The 12,062-nt window shown below is 49.1% G+C and overlaps 1 protein-coding gene across 2 annotated transcripts in view; it reads right to left on the minus strand.

Moving 5' to 3' along the window:
- The window catches only part of SH2D4B (SH2 domain containing 4B), a 79,578-nt gene that overhangs the window by 9,162 nt on the left and 58,354 nt on the right, over positions 1-12,062 (minus strand). The window contains exon 6 of one of the 2 annotated variants that reach the window (XM_057736328.1): positions 10,481-10,605. In XM_057736328.1, the coding sequence (XP_057592311.1) occupies positions 10,481-10,605 (125 nt within the window). Of the gene's footprint in view, positions 1-10,480; positions 10,609-12,062 lie in introns of both variants that reach the window. The other variant, XM_057736327.1, reaches the window with a different exon arrangement.

Genomic DNA, 12,062 nt, shown 5'->3' on the forward strand with positions numbered 1-12,062 from the left:
TCTGTGGGGATTCTGCCCAAAAAGACAGGGCCAAGGTCAGGGGACAGAGGCCCTTCAGGGCAGCAGCCCGCTTCCGCATGGTTGCACCGGGCGAAGGTGAAAAGGTGGGGAAGGCAGAAGGGAATGCTGGCACAGCAAAGTCCAGGCTGGCTTCCAGGCTCCCAGCACCCGCACATTACCATCACAGGCAGGATTTGCAGCCAGAACCCCTGAGAGGTGAGGCCAGCTGCTCCTAACTCCTGCTACTGCACCTCGAGCACAATCCCCTAGCATTCTTCCTGACACCTCCCCTGATACCTCCCTGGATTCCATGCAGATGCTCTCAAACAGCAACTACTCCATGTTTGCTCTCAAAATCTTCAATATTTGCTCCATCCGTGCTAACCAGTGGCAGCCCCGGGAAAGGAAAGGCACTTTAAGCATACTTGCAAAAGACGCTCTGCTCTAGCGGACCCAGAAATCCACGTTTGCAAATCCTAAAGCAGACCCGGGATTCCGTTCCCAACCCCTCCGCCGCCTCCATACCGGTCCATGAAATCATTAGCTCGGAATTGAACCTGAGTAACCAAATGAGCCCCTTTTATTTCTCTGTTAGGGCTTCTCCCTGAAAAGAAAGAAAGGCAGGCAGGCCAGACACGACGTTTTACTTTTTATGGGTCTCAATTTATCTGACATGCATATTTCTTAAAGCTTTCACCAAAGCTACGCCTCACCGGCCGACAACGCCTCCATTACCGCTCAGCTATTTCTCATTCATTTTTGTGACTTTCCTTTCTTATTGCTGTACTTTCCAGACGATATCATTAAGGGGGCTGGAATTATTGAGCTCTTCATTCTCAACCATTTCTCAGAGCATCCTAAAGCCACAGAGATTGTGATGAATGAGTTCAAATGCCTTCATTTTTTATAACGCCAAATGAAATTTAGCCACAGCTAACTGCTGAGACAAGGGTTTCACTGGACAAGCTTCTGGGTCCAGATATATTATGCGCAAGAGGCACCATTCTAGGCCCATGACTGCTTGCTCCAAGCGGACATGCCAGGTTCAAAGCCCTGATGCCACTGTTCATGACAGGGTTGCAACCACCCAGCAAAACAACTTCGGACACTGGCTACACAAGGATCCTTGCAGCACTAACCTCCACTGGAAGTATAAATTCATTATCTGATTCATGTTGGTCTCGCTGACTGGGCTGCGAGTTCCACTAGGACAGTTATTTTCCTCAATATGGTGGTCATCAAATGGTCTTGCCCAATCAGGACCATTTGCCCTTCTTCTGGCAAGGGAATGGTGAGCTTCTTTTCAGAAGCCATACCATCCCACTCAGTCTATACAGTTGCAGTGGAATGGACTCTTCCCTGCTCCAGGGATGATGGTCAAGTGACTCAAGCCCAGCCAATCGGAGAGCTCATCCCTCTGGCTATGGTGACTGGTTCAGGAGTAGGCATGTGACCAAACCAGAGTCAAGAAGGCAGAATATTGGGACTAATACAGGAAATTATTTGAGAGAAAAGTATTCCCTCTCTTCTGCTGGATTTGAACCTAGGAGAATGAGTGCAGGCATGCAACCACAGGCTGATGTATTACTGCTTGAGACTAAAAATAACATAGAAAAGGGAGGTCAACTCGATGATGGGTGATGCCTTAGAGGACCAGGACAGGGAGGGTGGGAGGGAGTTGCGGGAGGGAGGGGATATAGGGATATGTGTATAAATACAGCTGATTCACTTTGGTGTACCTCAAAAGCTGGTACAAGAGTGTAAAGCAATTATATTCCAATAAAGAGCTTAAAAAAAAAAAAAAAACATGGAGAGCAACAAAGCTGAGAGATGGAGAGAGGCCAGCTGCTGAAAAGTTCAGCTCCCTGGATCAAGAAAAGCCTGAAGCTGGCCCAGTGTTTGGGCTTTTCCAGTCATATAAGCCAATAAATTCTCTCAGTTGAGTATATCAGCTTTTCTGTTAATTTCAGTAAATGTAAGTGCCACGAGGGGAGGAAAGTTGTCAGTTTTGTTCACCACCACATGCCCTGTACTTAGCATCGTGTCTCACATACAACAGAAGCTTAATGTTAATAACCAACAAATGACTTAACTGCCTTACACAGGGAGCCTGCTCCCTGGGACTCCTGCCCAGGGAATTCAGCACCCCCAAACAGACAACTCCCTGTTTTACCCCATTCACTGCACGAAGCCTCCATTTATTGCATTTACTCCTTTTACGGTGTGTGGAGGCTGGGATGGCATTCAGGAATTCTATGGGAGGTGGCACTGGTCGTAGGAGGAACAGACACTTGCCCCAGCCAAAAATAAGGCATGGCAGCTGAAACAGCTGGCCCCACGGCCCAGAGACAGCAGGATGTCTCCTAAAGGAATAGCCATCTCTTCACCCTCAAGGAGACATGCTGGACTGGAAAGGAACTGACTCTCCTGGGCACTGCGTGCTCTGGGGAAGTTTCTTAACCTTTGGAGCCTCTAGTTCCTCACCTTGAGATGGCAGCAAGGCCACAGTGTGTCACAAATAGGAGCGTGGACTGTGGAGCCAGACCACCAGGGTTTCAGTCCCACTACCCCCACTTACTAACAGTGAACCACAGGCAAGTGGCCTCACTTCTCTGTGCCTCAGTTTCCTCACCTGTGAAATGGGGCTAATGCTAGGAGCAAGCACACAGTGTTGTTATGAGCATCAAAGAAATTAATGTGTGTGATGTGCTTAGAAGAGGGCCCTGCGTGTTGTAAGCACCGTGGACCTAATTGCTAGTATTATCACCTCTTCCAGAGAGTTGTGCAAAGGGTAAATGAGATACTGTATATTCGATATTTACTGGACACAAAGCCAGCACAAAAGAAATGGTCGCTAAATTACCAGTTAAAATACGAAGGCCAATGTGACCCCACACATGAGGCCAACCAACCACACCTCGTGGATACAGACCAGTGCACACCTAAGGAGTGGTAACAGGTCAGGTACTCCCTGCCCAAGGATGCCACCAGTCCAAGTGGTGCCTCTGTGCACCTCTAGATAGACACAGTCCCATGCAGGGACAGGGCCTCAAAGCAGAGCGGGGACCCAGACCTCAGCCTCTCTCTTCCCTTCAGCTGCACACCCTCAGACAAAGCGAAGCCTGCACAACTGCATGGCAGCCCTGCCGCTGACCACCTCACCACAAGTGCAGGGAAGCCTCTAACACTCAGATGCCCTCTTGGAGAGAAGCAAGGAGGGAGGGGAGGCAATCCTAAAGACCTAGTCTCCCCAAAGGGACCAAGTTAATGAAAGACTACCCCATTGAATAGGATGATGTTAAACAAGATGGACTAGGGTTTATTTTTTCCCTGCTACCCAGAGGGGAAGAAGGGGTTGGTGATAACTTCATGAGATCAGAGAAATTATAGAAAAATAAAAGTGCATTTTCTTTGTACACTTAAGCTTAAAATGTTGCTACGCAAATGTTGGTAATGCCTTACTGTCTGCAGGGGGCAGACAGTGTATTTGTGATGATTACAGGAGAAGACACACGTTAACTGCAAGCCACGCAAGCCATGTTGATCCCCCGCAGGAAGTGTTTCTAGGGGGTTGCATCCTGGAGCAGGGGACACCCTCTTGCCTCGTGCACTCCGGGGGCTGATGGGCAGGAATGGGAATCAAAATACCCAAAAGCAGCATCACCATTTTAAATGAAAGCTGTGAGCAAATGACTCTGACATGGGAATACATAAAGCACTTAATCACTAGACAGAAGGTAATGTGAGTCCGATAAAATTTTAACAATCAAGCATAAGTATTACATAAGTCATTTCCAGAAAGCTTCTCAACTACTACAGTGACCGGACTTTATTCTCTAGCAAATGTCAAAGCCGCCACGTTTGTTTCTCAGATAAACAGAGAAAGAAGAGCTCACAGTGGGAAGATGGGGGCAGAAAAGTCATGTCATCTGATCTAATCCCCATCACACTGGACAACCCGTGCTTTCACTGTCTTGACTGAAGGGCCATCTAGCGTCTGTTTACACATCCCAGCAGCGGGTGCTCACGGCTCCTGGAGGTAGTTTATTCCATCTCAGGACAACTAATTGCTACAAAGATGGTCAGACTGAACCAAAGTCAGCACCCTGTGATGTTTACCAAGTGCTCCATTTCTTGAGGCCACCGTCCTTGAGGACATTAGTGGTTTGAAGACAGCAGCTGTGTCCCCCCCACCCCAAGCCTTCCATCTCAACTCCATGCCTGTCATCACAAAAATGTGAGGCCAAGGGCTCAGGCATGAGCTGGAGCCCTGGGTGCCAGGGCTGGGATGAGCTTGGGGCTCGGGACTGGTGGGAAACTAGACTACAGGTCCTGGAGCAAAAAAAACCCTAAAGGCAATTTCCTGAGTCTAATCTATCATAGAAACTTCCTGGAGTTAGCAAGGTAGGAGGAACCTCTTGTAACCACCAGAAATATGATGAGACTGTCAGAAGTATATTAAATCAATTGCATCAACAGAAATCAAGTTTACGCTTCCATTTAATCCTGATAGAAAATTAGAAAATCAGTTCTATCAAATCCAAGTCATCTAGGTCCCCCAACTCCTGTCCCTTCCCACACATTTTAGTTACCCACAGCTGTGCATCAGAAAACAATCTCAGCAAAAGATCCAAACTAAAAGTGTTAGGTAGGCAAGACACAAAGGGTCTGAAATCAAGCACATGGAACTAGAGACAGCAGAAAGGAAAGAGTTAAAATCTTGGGCACACCATTACAATCAATGCTTTCCTAAAGCAAAAATAATTTTGCTCTTCTTTGTAATCTTTTGTTGAGACCCTATAGCCAGTGTACAATTTAAAAAAAAAAAAAAAAAAGGAAAAAGATTCCTTTATTTCTTAGTTGGAACAACTTAAGCAAGACCTTAAGAGGAAAGTAGGTCAACTGACCTACTTTTTTCCTTCCTTAGAAATGTTTGCATTTGGGATCAGAGTTGGTGGAAATTTTCCACTCCAAATTCTGCTCAGGAGAGGAAAGTTAGCAATCTGACCTGACATGATGGATCATGACATGCTAAGCATTCTTCCAAGTGGCCCATGTGTTACCCCTCACAGCTTTTTTTAAAAAATTTAAGATGGGTATCATATTCATAAGGAAAGAAAATTCCGACTTTTACTTTTTGTGGGGAAGGCTAAATATGTACCATCTTCCTTTTGTGAATAGTCATTTGATGTCATCTTTTTCTTTACTTCCAAGTGATAGCAGTGGCATACCCTAAGGGTATGAAGCCACCATTCACATGCTTCAAATCCTGGTATGCATCTCCAAAGGCCACCGTGTTTATTTATTCCATATAACAAGTGGAAACATTTATTGCAAGTTCTAAACACTTTATAAATATTACACATTTAATCCTCATAGCACCACCACTACTTTCTCAGCCCCTGGTTTCTTCAGCTAGTCCTTGCTTCACATGGATTTGGTGCCTGGGTCCACACTGCCCGGGTCCCCCATTCTGGCTGCCACCTCTCAACAGGTTCCAAAGCCTCACTGTAGTTTCCTATCCTTCCACTGATCTTGGAAGCTGAGGGCAAGAGCCTCAACTAACTCACTCTCTCCATCTCAGCCCCAGACACTCTAGTTCCTGAGAGTGATCCCAAAGACCAAACAGCATTCCCAGATTTTCCCTCAAGCTGAGCCAGGGACCAGTGGCAGCTCTGCTCTAGAAGGCCCATGGAATGAGGAGGGGTGAGGTTTAAAATAAAGAACTCAAGCTGTGCATGAAAGACGTTTGAGTGAATACACAGTAAGGGATTCTGAATCCCGAGGAGGCACTTTTTTGCCCCAATCTCCCTCCCTGGTTAGCAGCATATCCAAGGAGCCACCAGAATGGAGGAAGAAAAACTGGGAGCCAGAAGCCCTGTATCTTGTCCCAGCTCCCATGCTTACTGCTGAGTAAATAGGGAGGGTTTCTCAAGCTTTCTGGCCATCAGTGTTGTCATCTGTAAGGGGCTAACATGACCAGCTCAAGTAGAAGTTGAGAGTACCTGTGAGATGGTGTACATCAAGCCACTCTGCACATCTACACAGCCAGGCAAATGCAGAAGACTTCACAGCAGCATCCTTCCTGGAGGATCACCAATGGTCAACACTGATCAGCCAGTTCAAGCCTTTCTGTTCTGTGCAGCTCAGAGAGGATGTGATCTCCCAGTGCATGTAATTATGGGGCAGCGGGGGGCAGAGGGCGGTGGTAGGCGAGCAAGACCCCATCAAGACCCCATTCCCACTCAGCCTTGCCTCCCCAGGCACAATCCTTCCCACCCCCCCAGGGGCTGCCTCCCGGCAGGACAGCCTGGTGTTTCTGCCCCTGCTGCAAGACTCCTGGAAGGCCATTCAGATGGGGTGCCCACTGCCGGTGCCTCAGTTTCCGGACTGAAAACAGCACCCGTAACAGAGACACAAATAAAGCAAAGAAGCACAGCAGTCACTGGGAGAAGAACACCCTCACTCCTCAGCCTGCAGACTTCCGCCCAGGCGCCCGCTCTCTGGCCAGCCTCACATCCTGGCCAACCTTTCCCATGCTCCTGACCACCTGAGAAAACGTTGGAGGCTCAGCGTGGGCAAGACCAGTGGTCCTGGGGCAATGGTGGCAGAATCACACTGCATCACAGATGCTAGGGACAGAAAGCTCTTAAGGGCCCTCGGGTCACCCATCTAAGGAGTCCAATAGCCATCCCACTGCCCAATAGTAGCTGCAACCATCTTTCTCCTATTGAAGTGAAATGTGTCTCTTTAGAACTCCCAGCCCCCAACCCCCTTTAACAATCTCCCTTTCTCCAGACAGGACTCCAGAGATTGGGGAGTGGTAGCTCTGTTCCCTGCTTTTGCAAGACAAACATTCCCCCAAATAACCACTAAAAACGACTGCTATGACTTCTATGTCCTATCCCCGCTTCAAATACATTCGGATGCGCTGTGGTCAAGAGCAAGGGGGACAAGGAGCCTGGAGGGATGGACCCATCCTAGAACCCTGCAGCTCCGGGACCTTCAACACTCCTCTCCTCCACATGTGCCCTGAAGTCGCAGCGTGGGAAGGTAGGAAGTAGTGCCCCTTCCTCTTGGGAGCTCTGCTTTGCACAGAAAGCCAGCTGCAACTGTCAGGCCCCTGCAGGCTGCACTGTCTACATGGTGCTTGTCAGAAAAGGTGTGACGTGAACACCCCACCTGCATGCAAGACAGGCCATCAGGAGATTCATTCCCAGCACCCGAGCCCCAATTCCACCATCCACTGCACAGCCGCAGACCCCACCGAGCCCTAAGAACAAGCCGCAGACAGCCGGCTGTTGTTGCCGAGACCATAAACCATGCACAAAGTGTGGCTGTTTTCTAGACGTAAAGCTCAGGAAGAGAAATGGGTTCTGATTAGCCAGTGTTAGACAGAGGGTATTCTTAATAGTTTTAGATACATATTGAAGTCCAAAAATAGATTTTTCCCCCCAAAGCCAAGCTTATATGCACTAGCTTTTCTCAGGAGTATTTTTGTATAACCAGAGGTCTCTCTGAGAACCGCTGGAACATAACAAAGGAGAAACGAGGAATGACTTTACCATTTTCTCTCTCTTTTTAACAGTGGGGACTTTATCAAGAACCCTGTGGTCCCAGCAGGAAGCCAGCTCCTCCTCCCCTCCCCCTCTGTGTTCTGAGCCCGCCTCTCCAGACCATTTCCCCGGGGAGGCGGGGTCTCTGGTGGCCCACCTCGGACTTCAGGAGGCATCAGCACTCAGGCTCGTCATGGTGGACAGAGCACGTTTGCTGGCTTCATCTTCATACGTATCCCGGGGAGTCGATGTTATCATCACAGATGGGGCATGGAAGGACACACCCAAGGTCACAGGGCTGCTAGGTTCTAGAGGGGGCCCCAGGTCTTCCGACTCCTTGTTCACATAGCTCTTTGGATTGCACCTCAACACATCCAAATGTGTTTGACAGAAGTGAAGAAAACAGAAGTCACAGTAGTCCTTTTTAACCTGCATCTAAAATCCAGCTAAATTAACTAGGAATGCTTTCACTAGGAAAGAAAAGATTTATATTGGGATTGTGATGGATTGCATTATTGGCTCAAATTCTCCTCCCCTCCCTGTCTTCACACCCTTTGACACATGGTTTTGCAATTCCTCACACAAAAGGAGCAGAATATTTTTCCCACCCCCTCAACTCTGTGACATATAGTGGCCAAGGGCGCAAGGTGAAAGTGACAGTGCTGGTTCAGAGACGAGACGTCAAGAGCCTAGCGTGCTGCCACGTGCTGTCTGGCTGCGGAGACGTGCATGCCTGGGCTACCCCGCCGGTCCCAGGAGGAGCATGCGAGCTACACAGGGCAGAGCTGCCCCAGAGGAGATGGCCAGCCCAGACCAGTCAAGAACAGAGCCCCAGCCAACCTGCAGCAAAGACTTCCTAACAATGGACTGCGGGGCACGAGGCTTCTTCTCTTGTATAGGTTAGCGAGGGGAGTCCCACCAGCGATGCTATGGGGAATTGCTACATTGGAAGAGAAGTTGGACCGCACCAGGAGTTCCAGACGTTGGGATTTTAGGTGTAAGTAAAAAGTGTGAAAGCCAACACGCGGCTTTTCTCTTTTTTGCTTTTCTGAGCAAAGGCAATATATATATTTTTAAAAATAACTACTCTTTACTATCCACATCAATGCATAAGAGACAGGACAGTTGAACACTGAAACTGTGGAAAGGTTATCTTCGAACACAACACAGTTCTTTCCAAGCAAAGATAGTTGGCCGCCCTCCATATGGGAGCCTTTTTCTTTCATCTTGTCACAGATCAATGAAAACTCTGACGCTAAATAGCTCTGGTCGGCGTATTAGCAACGTTCCTGCACGCTTTATGGTAGAACGGGCAGAAGAACACGAAATCAGTTACGTAGATTGCGAGACTTAAATCATGGTTCTGTTTGTTCTGTGACAATACAAAACTTACATTTTTCTTCATCAGGATAGAAAATAAAGCTAAAGATAAATCTGAGCAGCTCTGCCGTGCCTTTTCCGCTGGCTGCCGCAGGTACAGCAGAGCAGCCAGCAGTTCCGACAAACCCCCACCTTGGCAGGACTTTTCAGCTGCACTACGCCTAAGATGCTGGTTTTGCACTTCCATGATGAGGATAATATACGAATGAAAAGGAAAGCAGTGATTCAAATGGAACCTCTCACAGGGGCTACAGGGACACACAATGGGGACAGAAGGTAGAGGCAGGGAATTCCCGGGGCCAGCTCCAGGGACACACAGCTGAGTCACGCATGAATGCTGACGGTCGACTTTCTGTGCCATGAAGAGCTGCTGCGTCCTTCTGTTGGGTATGTGGAGGCCCGGGAGAAGGAAGGGGTCTGAAAGTAGATGATGGTCATAACAGATTCTATTATCATTCCAAACTATCCACACCACAGATGCCAGGCTGGCTCTGGCCAGAGAAATGTGGGTAACAATGGCATATGTCAGTTCCAGGCAGAAGCCAGCGTGTCATTGGCCATGCCTCGCTTTTTGCCTCTGTCATGAGATCACTGGTGTTTCCAACAGAGGCAGCTCCTTCAGTCTGAGGCCCAGATTAGAGTTCACAACCAACTCCCATCGGGCATGTAACATGGGTAAGAAATGAGTCTTGGCTGGCAGACCTCACTGAGACTTTGGGATCATTTGTCCCTGTAGCATCGCTAAGCAGAATCTGGCTGACACAATGGGGATGCCACTGAGGTGGAGAACTCAACATCAGTGGCAACAGAGAAAGAGGGTGCATTTGTCTGGGATGTGTTTCTGTACCTGATCCCTGAGCAGGTAAGAAGCAGAGGTGAGGGCTGAATACAGAGATGTCTAAGACACAGGGCCCTGGCCGCTTTGAGCCCATGGCCAACCAGGAAAGCTAGCCTAACCTCTCATGTGGCTCAGTTTTCCCATTGCTCCCAGATTAACCTCACTCATCAGGCCCTGAGGGGACTCACACACCTACCTGGGCCCCATGCAAAGACAGAAGATGCCTCTGAGGAGCCCTTGACAGTCACGGAGGCTGTGAGGTGAGGGTAGTAGGCAAGAGTCAAGTTCATCCCTTCCCAGCAGAGAGGGCGGTGCACGTCCAGAGCCCTGGGGCCTGCGGTCCCCTGGACTCCCGCTCACAGGTGTTGCGACTTGGTCTCTGACCCTCTCCCTAAAGGTCACTCAGTGTTTCAGCACATGCCCCGGGGAAATCAAAGCTTGTGCCTCGACCTCAGCACACTCAATGAGCAAAGGGAGGACAGACACGGGACGGCTCTCTACTCCACTCCCAGAATGCGAGCCAGGAGTCCTAAGCCTTAGCTCTGGGAGACCAGCCAGTCTTTGTGGGGCCAGAGCAGAATTAGCGGAGTCTAAAGTCCTCGACTGCCCTGATTGCAGTGGTCTTCAGGACCTGTCCCAAGCCCAGAGAGAGGCTGAGATTCGGAAATGATCTGTCCCAGGGATCCGATCCGGAAAGCCACCCTACCGTGGAACCAGGGGGCAATGGCTTTGGTGTTCCTCTCGAAGCCAGCTCTGCGAGGCAGCTGCTCCTCCTTAAACCAGCGGACTATGACTTCTCTGGAGACTGGACGCAGGGGCCGCTCCCAAGTCCTGCTGAGACAGAGACCCAGTGTGGGAGAGTCAGGGAAGGAGGGGGGAGGGGGGAGAGGGGAGCAAGGGAGAGTGACCAAGCCCGACGCCCACGCTCATGCCTGTGGAGGACATTAAATCAGCCATGTACTTGAAGGCACTTTGCAGATTATAATGTACCAGCTGCTATTATTTTTCCCGAAAAAAACCTGTTATCACTTAGTTTGAAAAAAAAGCCACGCAGGTGCAAGTGTGAAACAGGACAGGAAGGGATGTCTGAGGGAGACAAAAGGCATATTTGCCCTCTAGAATGGCCAGGGCATCAGCGTCAATGAAGAAGGATCCTAATGTAATAGAAGCAAAATCATTAATGTGTGCGTGTCCTCCGCCTTCCCCAAACCCACATTGAAGAGAACTCTGGGGAGTTCCCTGGTGGTCAAGCAGTTAGGACTCAGTGCTTTCACTGCCGTGTGGCACCTGGGTTCAATCCCTGGTTGGGGAACTAAGATCCTAAGATCCTGCAAGCTGCGCAGTGCAGCCAGGAAGAGAGAGAGAGAGAGAGAAGAGAGAGAGTCTGAGCTTCACCACGAAGAAATAAGAAGAATAAGGACAGAGGAAAGGGAGAGGGGAGGGAATGAGGAGCTGTATGGGCTGACTTCTGATGCGGTATCCAGTGATGGATTGAAGATCCTGAGCGTGAGATGACTAGGGGCACTAGAAGAAGGTCTGAGTAATGAATCAAATGCTTTTTGATATTTTCTCAAAAGTAAGCCCAGGACTTCCCTGGTGGTGCAGTGGTTAAGCATCTGCCTGCCAATGCAGGGAACACGGGTTTAATCCCTGGGCCGGGAAGGTCCCACATGCCACAGAGCAACTAAGCCCATGTGCCACAAATACTAAGCCTGTGCTCTAGAGCCCGTGAGCCACAACTATTGAGCCCACGTGCCTAGAGCCCGTGCTCCACAAGAGAAGCCACCGCAATGAGGAGCTCACACACCACAACGAAGAGTAGCTCGCCACAACTAGAGAAAGCCCTCACACAGCAACGAAGACCCAACACAGCCAATTAAATAATTAATTAATTTTTTTAAAAAGCAAGCCCAGATTTTAATTGTTTTCATGTCTATACTGTAGCTCCTGAATGTATACAGAGATGGGGCCACGTAAGAGCTCGCTGTATTAGAGCCACACTAACATGAAGCCCAGGAAGAGTTTGCCAGCTCATCCCCGTAACTGCACGCACCACTGTGTGTTGAGTTGATATGTAGCACGATCACAATGTATGGTATGAAAATAGAGAATCTGGGAATTCCCTGGAGGTCCAGTGGTTAGGACTCCATGCTCTCACTGCCAAGGGTCTGCATTCAATCCCTGGTCAGGGAACTAAGATCCCACAAGCCGTGTGGCACAGACAAAAGAAAAAAAAATAGATGAAAAAGAAAATAGAGCATCAGAAGAGCTGACTTTGGGTCCACCTT

This window comes from Hippopotamus amphibius, chromosome 5 (genome assembly GCF_030028045.1).
Source record: "Hippopotamus amphibius kiboko isolate mHipAmp2 chromosome 5, mHipAmp2.hap2, whole genome shotgun sequence".
Lineage (NCBI taxonomy): Eukaryota > Metazoa > Chordata > Mammalia > Artiodactyla > Hippopotamidae > Hippopotamus > Hippopotamus amphibius.